The 9484-nt window shown below is 38.9% G+C and overlaps 1 protein-coding gene across 1 annotated transcript; it reads left to right on the forward strand.

Moving 5' to 3' along the window:
- Window positions 1-2614: 2614 nt before the first annotated feature.
- Window positions 2615-8851, forward strand: Tdrd15 (tudor domain containing 15). The gene has a single exon (XM_041639374.1). It carries the CDS (start codon window positions 2615-2617, stop codon window positions 8849-8851), a length of 6237 nt encoding a protein of 2078 aa, XP_041495308.1.
- Window positions 8852-9484: the final 633 nt, after the last annotated feature.

The following is a 9484-nucleotide window of genomic DNA, read 5'->3' on the forward strand; positions in this document are numbered from 1 at the left end:
TCTTGATGGCTTCCTTCCCTTCCTTGCTTCTGCTTTGATCACACACAGACACACACACATAAAATGAGCATCAATTTTTAGTGTATATTACATTTTTCTCAAACCCTAGAGGACCTATAATACTGCAAAATTTTAATATAAAAATTACTTCAAGATTTCAAGCTTTGAATTTGAACTTAATTAAAACTAAACAATTAATTAATTAAACATGCAATTGAGTTTTCAAAACCAGAATATCTAAATGTATACTAAGTTTTAAAGTAGAGGACACAAGTCTATGTGATGAATTCGTGGAGGGTCTAAGTTAGACTTCCTCATATACTTTGTTTGCATCTCTCTGTGTTGCTTGATGCACAACTGTGGAAGCAAATGGGCAATTAGAGATGTATAAACTAAATATTTTCAATATTATGGAATGGGATTCAAAAATAAGAAACATTATGTGAACTTGTATTCATTAGGATGATTGTGTTCTCATTTGATAATTTTATAATTAAATTGTATAAACTCAAGATTATTAGAATATCAATGAATATATTTTTATTGAGTTTTCTGTTTTTATTTTTAATGACTTCTTGCTGAAAAAAAAAAGGTGTTTGAAAAGCCCTAATTTAATTAAACCTCTCATTTCATAGGCTTAGAGTTTGTTTAGAGATAGAAACAAGAGTATCAGATTTCACACCACTACTTGAGGTCCAAGTGAAACCCAATGTCTGGATCGTGTTAACACAGCATACTTCTAACTCCATAGTGAGTGACCTCCCTCAAGACCCCTACACAGAGCAAGGATAGGATCTTGAAATGATGGAGCTGGCCTTGTAAAAACAAAAAATTACTGATTTGCTTTTGAGTTCCTGGCTTATTTTTTTCCTGAATATTCTCTGAATTTTAGGTGGTCAGTAGCTGAAGGAAGATTTGGCTTTTGTCTACAACGCAGGAACTTTTTTCATGATCCCATTGAGTAAGCTTTGGGGGAGGCAGGTATTGGAGGCTGATTGATTGACACCCACAGAATAGATTTTGTTTTTACACAATTAATGTCTTCCACAGTCTTTGATGAGCATCATTATGTGAGAATTCTCCTGCAAACCACTTCTTCACACCCCCTTTTAATACATCTCCCTAGCTGTTTCCTATAGATTCCTGCTGCTCTCTGGAAACCATTAACTACTGCCCATAAATCTGTATGTATCTTCAACTTAAACAACTTTTTCTTCTGATAAGTATGCCTGTCCACTGTGAAGATTTCCAATGATTTCTTCAGGAAACTCCCCACTGGGTTGGAGTATAATCCCTCAGCAATCTGTTTTGGTGTGCTATTAACTTTAGGTGCGAGCTATGGGTAAGCCAGCCTTAAATTTTTTTCTTTTTTTCTTTTTTCTTTTTCACTGGTGTGAAGTGAGTTTGTGAGAGCCCTTGGATTAATGGAAGAATAGTGGTCTGGAGGGATTGGCCTCTGGTGTTTTAAGGACCTGCTCATACAGCTTCCTTGTTTCTTTGGGCTTTGATTGGCTAATACACCACAAAATACATAGATTTGACAAAGGAGCTCTGCTGGTCCCTTTGTGGCTGTGAAGTAAAGATGGTGTGCTGCTGAAAGGATGGGTCCACCAGCCAGAGCCAGGACATGATAATAACATTATAATAGTGTTCAGTAATGTACGCTGGGGTTCGCTTCAAAATCAGTCTAGAACACTGAGAGTATTTTAAAGTTTCTTTATATTTATTATGTTTAGAATTTTCTAGATATGGAGACCAAAATAGAAGCAAAGTTATCTCTCATGGCTTAAATTTTTCTTTCTTTTTGTGGCTGGTTCTGTGAGGGTTAAGTCTGCTCAGGCTTCACTGTCTTTGCAGGATTATCCTACTTTAGTGGCATTTAGGCCTCAGCACTTTGCTCCCTAGTCAGTGAATAGCCCTGTTCTGCATAATGATGTTGGTAGGGTCCAAGCATAATAAGTTAGCACAAGAGAAAGACTGCACACTTTGCCTCCTCTTTGACTTATATCTGCCCTTGTTTTCTTCTCTTGTCCCCTTGAATTGCTGGTTATTAGAAGCCCCAAAGGAAGCTTGTTTTTTTTTTTTTCCCAGGAGGAAAATGAAGTCACTAGTGAACCTGATTTATCTTTTCCTTTATACCACACCTGTTATCTAGTATAAGTTTGCTAAGTTTTCTGGGAAGTAAGGATTACCTCTGTGTATTCCAATAATTATCTACACTCTTTTGTCTTGTTATCTTCGAGAGATTTTCTGGTGTGCAAAGGTGAGTATTTATCTCAGCACATCTTATGTCAACAATATTTTGCCTAGTACATACATTTTCTTGCTAAGATGTTTGATTATGATTTTAAAAAGTGAGGACTGATGAGATGGCACATGCCACCATGCCTGATGATGTGACTTTGATGTCCAGAGCCTACATGGTAGAAGGACTAACTCCCACGGGTTGTCCTCTGAGATCCATTCACACACTGTGTCATATATGTCTCACCTCCCCCCAAATGAATGTAAAAACATGTGCTTTGTATTATCTACCAAATTTATATAAGACCAATTTTATATAGTATTGATAGCCACCTATCTGCTAATTTGTACTTATTTTTTTTTTTAGAAAATGAATTCTACATCTTTATTACCAACATTTTTAGATGTGGATCTGACAGTTTTAAATATCGAGTGTCACAAGGATATTCTTGTGAAATTTCAAGGCAAAAGCAATCGTGAGTGTCACTTTGACTATCACATATTGCAGAGGGAAATACAATATATCCCCAAAGTGAAGAATGATGTGAGAGTCGATGAGTTCTGTCTGGTGGAGGAAAAGGTGACTGGAGAATGGCAGAGAGGCATAGTGGTGGGGAAGACCAACGAACTCTACACAGTGCTGCTCATTGATCGGGGAGAAGAGCTGAGAGTCGATGGGACTCGGGTAGCCTCTGCTTGTGACAAGTTATTTGAGCTCCCTCCCAGAGTTGTATTTGGCATTTTTGCCAACATACTCCCAGTTGGAGAGAAATGGTCTCCCAAGGCTTTGAATTATTTCAAGTCACTAGTAGGAATACAGCTGAAAGTCAATATGCAAACAGTTTTGCCTCTTCAAATGATTCTTCTTGAGGCGCCCAAAGTTATATCTGAAGTTCTTGAATTGCAATTAGGAAGATTCATTGATAGGGATACATTCCGTCTTATTGTGGAGATACTAAAGGAACTCCCCAAGCCAATGCCAGACCTCCTACACCAAGAAAGACCCGAGTCATCATTAAGTAATAACAGTGTTTCACTTGATGTTCAGTATCTCCTAGATAATTTCCAGCCTTCTATACCGGTGGGAAGTTTGGACAGCGTCAAAGTGTCATCAGCACTGAGTCCTGAGAAATTTTATTGCCAGTTACTCAAGTGGATTCCAGAGCTAGAAGACTTGACAGAGTGTATGAATTTGCATTACAACACAATAGATCAAGAAAACAACCATACTTGTGATAATTTTGGACTCCTGTGTGTTGCTAAAGGGACAAATGGACAGTGGCAAAGAGGAATTCTCCAGCAGCTGTTGCCCAACAATCAAGTGAAAATTTGGTTCATGGATTACGGCAGCAGTGAATCTATACCCTCCGTTCACGTGAAGAAACTGAAACAGGATTTTATTTTTGCACCGTTGTTTTCATTTCCATGCTCTCTGACGTATTTACATTGTCCAGACCCAGAAGTAAGAAAACGACAACTGACTACATTTAGGCAAGCCCTATTAGGGCAAATAGTATATGCCCACATTGACTGGTTCAGTGAGGATGAACGTTTGTATTATGTGACTTTACAGTCTCAAGAATCTGTAATTAATACTAAGTGTCTGCTGAGGACTCTGGGCACACAAATACATTGCCCTGAATTTGAGTCAAACATTTCCAATGCCTTGAGTGAGGCAGACACTTCTGATACAGGCAGCTTTGCAATTAATGGTTTCATTGGGAATGTTGAACAGTCAATGGGTGGACTAAATGAAAACGAGGACTTCAAAGCAGGTTTTCCTATTAAAACAGTAAGAATGGAGATAGAATCTACCCACATAGCATTTGTAGTGAGTGTACTGAACCCATCAAATTTCTGGGTACGCATTAGTAAGCATCAGAAGAAATTTGAAGACATAATGAAATCTTTAAATACATTTTATGATGCATCTGAAAATGATGAACTAACCCTGAGAAACCCTGAACCTGGACTGTTCTGTTGTGCCAGATATAGCAAGGACAGATGTTTTTACCGAGCCATCATCACTGGAATGAATGATTACTGGATTAATGTTTACCTCTTGGATTATGGAAGTACTGACTCCATACCATTTTTTGATGCAAAAGTTTTGCTTCCAGAATTTTGTGGTTTGCCTCCCTTAGCCATGCACTGTTCACTTGCACAGGTATCTCCTGTCACAGATTTATGGCTACAGGCAGCAACAGATTATTTCAAAAAAATCGTTCTGAACAAAGCAATTTTGCTTCAAGTTCGAGCAAAAAAAGGTGACAAGTACATGGTGACTATTCAGAATATTGAAGCCCCTGAAAATATGGATGTTGTCTCCCTGATGCTCCAAGCTGGATATGCAGAGTCTGCAGAGGTAGCATCAGAAGACTTTCCCAAATCTGTCAGAGACTGTTCAGTGTTAAAGTTAAAATCTAAAGATACACTTCACGATAAAAATGTTGTGGCCTCTGCCCCTCTCAAAAGACCTAAGTCTGAAAAATGTCATTCTGAAAAGCTGAAAGAAAATCTCTCATCGTTACACAGGTTCCTGGATCTAAACAGTTCTTTCAACTTGTGTTCTGAACCGATCTCGTCACAGCCTTATAAGGCATATGTGTTCAAGCCAGGGAAACTTCTCGAAGTCAACTGTTCTTATTGTCACGGTCCAGGTGACTTTTCATGCCAGCTTCTGTGTAAGTTAGAGGATTTGAAATTACTGATGGAACAAATTCAAGATTATTACAGCGTTCATCCAGAACCATATCAGACTGGGAAGATAGCCTGTGTGGCTAAGCATTCCAGAGACGGGAAGTGGTACAGGGCTGCCATTTTGACTCAAGCATCAGATCAAGAAGTTGAACTAATATTTGTTGACTATGGAAATCAAGAGAGAGTTTTCATTAAAGATCTTTGTGCCATCAACCCACATTTTCTTGCTTTAGAAGCCCAAGCTTTCAGATGCTGCCTCAACTATTTAGTTGATCCCACGACTTGTAATCTATTAGACTGGACAGCAGAAGCATCCAGAGACTTTGGAAATTTCGTTGCTTCATGTGGAGGATTATTTACCTGTATCGTGTATGCCTTAGTTCTTATACACCCTAGATGCTTATGTAACTTAGTGGATTTACAATCATCACTTACAAGTGCAAATGAATGTTTCCTTCGTTGTAGCTCCACCCACTACAGTCTCTTATCAAGGCCACTCCCACTTTCAGTCAGTCTTTACAGTTACTATTACTCTTCCTTTGATATAAAGATTGGAAGTGAAGAAGATGTGTATATATCTCATGTGTATAGTCCCAAAAAGTTCTATTGCCAGCTTTGTAGAAATAGTAAAGATTTAGAGATGTTGGAGACAAGAATCACAGAGATGATTAGCCTTAAAATGTCTTCCATGCATGACTGGAACAGAATGAGATTGTGTATCTCTAAATACATAGAGGATGGACTCTCATACAGAGCCTTGGTGAAGACAACAGAGTCGTCATCTGGCCCTTGTGTTTATTTTGTGGACTATGGGAATGAACAATTTGTAGAAGAAAATATGCTGTGTGCCATTTCTGATCAATTTCCAGAGCTGCTATTTACACCCATGCAAGCAATTCAGTGTTTTCTGTCAGATCTTAGAGATATAGATATTCCACGAGAAATCAACAGATGGTTTGAAGACAGTTTCTTAGGGAAGCCCCTGAAAGCAGTAATACTGTCCAGGGAATCAGATGGGCAACTTGGTATAGACTTATATGATGGGTATCAACATATAAATCAAACAATAAAATTGCTACTTAATGTTTATGGAGAAAACCACTCCAAGGAAGCATGGAGTGTGGAAAAGAATCAGAGGTTAAATCAGGCATTCACTGTTCCTTTGAAAGAAAGCACAGAAAGCAACTGTTGCCACAATGCAATAAATAAAACTAGCCTAGCAACACATTCTGCAAACCAAACAGATCAATTGATGCATCCCCAACGTGTATATGCCAGAAGTTTGAAATCATCAATTTGTTGTGAAGTTGGACCCATACCAAAAAGCAAAGTGAAGAGGCCCTGTAAGTACAGACTTAAAAATAAAAATGGAAAATTCACTCTTGGGTCTGCACACATTCCTGAAGAAAGTGGCATGGGCCTCACATCACAAAAGACAATATCAAAATTATTTACCAAAGACTTAAATCAAGTAGCTTCCCAAAGGCCGTTCATCCTTCGTAGACCCCCGGTCACAAAGATTCTTCAGCTCCACATTGACTTGAGTACCCATGTTAAAGAGTCTGCACCCACTAGCTACCATCCGGCCAATTTTCACATTCCACTTGCTGGGAATGAAAATGAAGTCATAGGACTCACCAGTGCTCTAAATGAAAGAACAAATGGCCAGAAAAAGCAGACCTCCCTGAGCCCTCTGGCGAGAGGTCATATAGAATACTCTAGTGACCATACCATGTCCAGAGACATCACAAAGGGAGTATTGCTGCCAGAATCCTTTGAAGTGGAAGTTCTTGATCATGGTAATACTGCCATAGTAAATGGATCTAAAGTTTATTCAGTTAACAGGGAACTCTTAACTATCCCCAGGCTGGGAATGTATTCTTTTCTTCGTAGGATAAGATGGAATGAGCCCACTGAAATGTATAAAGGCAAAATTGCAGATTATTTTTCCTTGGGAGTAATTAACAGAATAATTGCTTGTGAATTTTTGAAGACACACGATGAGAAGTGGGAAGTCAATATAACTTGTGGCGATAAATGTGTCATCAAGAAGTTGCTGAGCTGGTCACCCTGTTCTAAGCTACAGGAACTGGCATGGCAGACGCCCCAGGCCATCTCTCACAAAGTTAGTATCCTTGAGAACAGCCACTCGAAGGCAAGAAGAGTAAATCTGTATGATGGTTCTGTTATCTTCACACCACTCTCCCAACAACTGGTAGAAATTCCTACTGAACTGGTAAGGTATGGACAGCTTGAAGAAGCCAAAATGATTTATGCATCAAAGACTGGGGGATTTCACTTGAAGTTACTGAAAAATCAGAAAACATCAGATTTAGCACGATTAATTCCTAAAGAAGATAATTCCCTTTTTTTATCAATGGATAATATTAAAAGGGGGCTAGAGTTCTTGTCAATATCTAAGAGAGATTTAAAGTGGTACCAACCCAAAACAGAAGAGCAGTGGGTGCATGAGAAAGTATTTTGTTTTTTAATAAATCATGGACAGCATGAAGTAGTGCCTGTAAATAATACCAAGGTACTTAGTAGAGAGATCAAAAGTATTCCAAGACAAGGCGTGTCTCATGAATGGATTTGCTTTACATATTCTAAGAAAATGATCCTTGAGTTCATTATGTGTTTATTTGCCCATTTGAAAATGAGCATTACTGCTCTGAAATATTTAGATGATGCCTGGGAAGTGGAAATGTTGGGAGATGGCATGTTGCTTTGCTGGTATTTAAATGTAACTACGTCTCTGGTGGAAGAAAACAAACTGCAATCTTCAGGTACTGTTTTCAGTCTGGAGTCCCAGACTCTTTTGTCACCTTGGCTAATCCAGCCATTTGTTTGGGCACCGCTCCAAAACGGCAGGCGGTATGGCGGTATCGCCACTGTTGTCGATGACCCCTCAGACTTCTGTGTGCAGCTGGAGGATTTCTTTGATACAGTGCAATACCTCTTTACTTTGCTTTCCGACTTACCAGAGCCCTTGCGAGCCTTGCCGCTAGAGCACATGATTCCTGGTTCCAATTGCCTGATCAAAAGTGAGTTGGAGGGTCAGTGGAGCAGAGCAGAAATTTCTCAAGTGTTGGATCAATCTTTACATCTTGTTTTGATTGACTATGGACTTTCTGTTCATATACCTCACTCAGAAGCAACAAATCATAAATCTGTTCCTGAGAAAATTATGAGTTTGCCAAAGCAGAGCTATCCATGTAGCCTGCATGGTGTCTTACCTACTACACGGAAGTTGTGGAATAATGAAGCCAGGCAGTTGTTTCAAGATTTCCTATGCAAATCAGGTTTAGTTTTTCAGCTTAGGGCATATGGTCCTGCAGTAGTATTGGAAGTGGATGTCATTCACAAGAACGACAGTGGAGCAGATGTCTTGGTGGTGTCTGGTCTTGCCGTGCATCCTAAGGATTTAGCTGGTCCCAATAAAATTACTGCTACGGGATCTAAACTACAGAGCTGTTCCATATGTCCACTGTTGGGCAAACATTGGAACAAAAAAGAAAATATTAATTACAGCACCAGAAAACAAAAGCTGCAGAAAAAGAAACCTTTGAAGAGAAGAAATGTTTCTAGGCATCTCTTAAAGAAAAGTTACGTTAGTGAAAAATTACATTCTGGAAATTTGAAACGGAGAAGAAAAATCATCATTGGGAGACAGAACTTCCCAAGTACGGTTCTGTTTGAGACATGCATAGCAGCTTTGTCTGGGGACCGACCTGACTGTGTGGAGAACAGCACGGGATGCTTTGGAAATGGTTTTGAAACCCTACCAGCTGCTGGAGTCCGGGAAAAGAGTTTGACAGGGGACTCAGACGCAGCCAGTGCTAATGAAAAGATCTCAGCAGAACACTCGAAAAGTAAGTGGCAGTTTCAAGGGAGTTTTTGGTTTTGATTCTTTGTCTTTAATGGACATTTTGTCTAGAATGGAGATAACCATATTATAGGGGAAAAAAATCTTATTAGATAATCTGCATAGAGTTAGGCATGGTATGTTGTGGGTACAATCTCAGAACTTAACAGGCAGAGGCAAGAGGGTCACCTAAGGCTAGTCCCAGCTACACTGTGAGTTCCAAGCCAGCTAGAGCAGCATAGAAAAGCCTTGTGTAAACAAACAAACAAATGGACATCATAATTTGCTCTATAAAATGTTGTTTTGCCATCTTTATCATTTTTAAATGATGAATTTATTACCTTTCCATAACAAGTAGCTATTTTGATCACCACAGGCCTGTACACATGCATGACATTTTAAAAATGCCATGAAGAGTTTCATAAAACTCCTGAGGTTATTGGAGCTCAGACTGACAAATCTTCCTATGGTTAAGTGAGCTCTTAGCCCCGTTTTGAAGAATCCATTTTCTATCATGCGCATCATTTTGTAACAGAAACATTATATATCTAGGTGTATAAAATTATGTATCTAGGTGTATTTGAGCGCCTTTCCAGCATACTGCTAAATCAGTAAAATTGATTGGACAAACTTGTTGAAGTGTGATTTATCTTAAGCTATTTAGATATAAGACAT

This window comes from Microtus oregoni, unplaced genomic scaffold, assembly GCF_018167655.1.
Source record: "Microtus oregoni isolate MIOR12 unplaced genomic scaffold, Mior012 000058F_ref0000040, whole genome shotgun sequence".
In the NCBI taxonomy this organism is placed as follows: Eukaryota; Metazoa; Chordata; class Mammalia; order Rodentia; family Cricetidae; genus Microtus; species Microtus oregoni.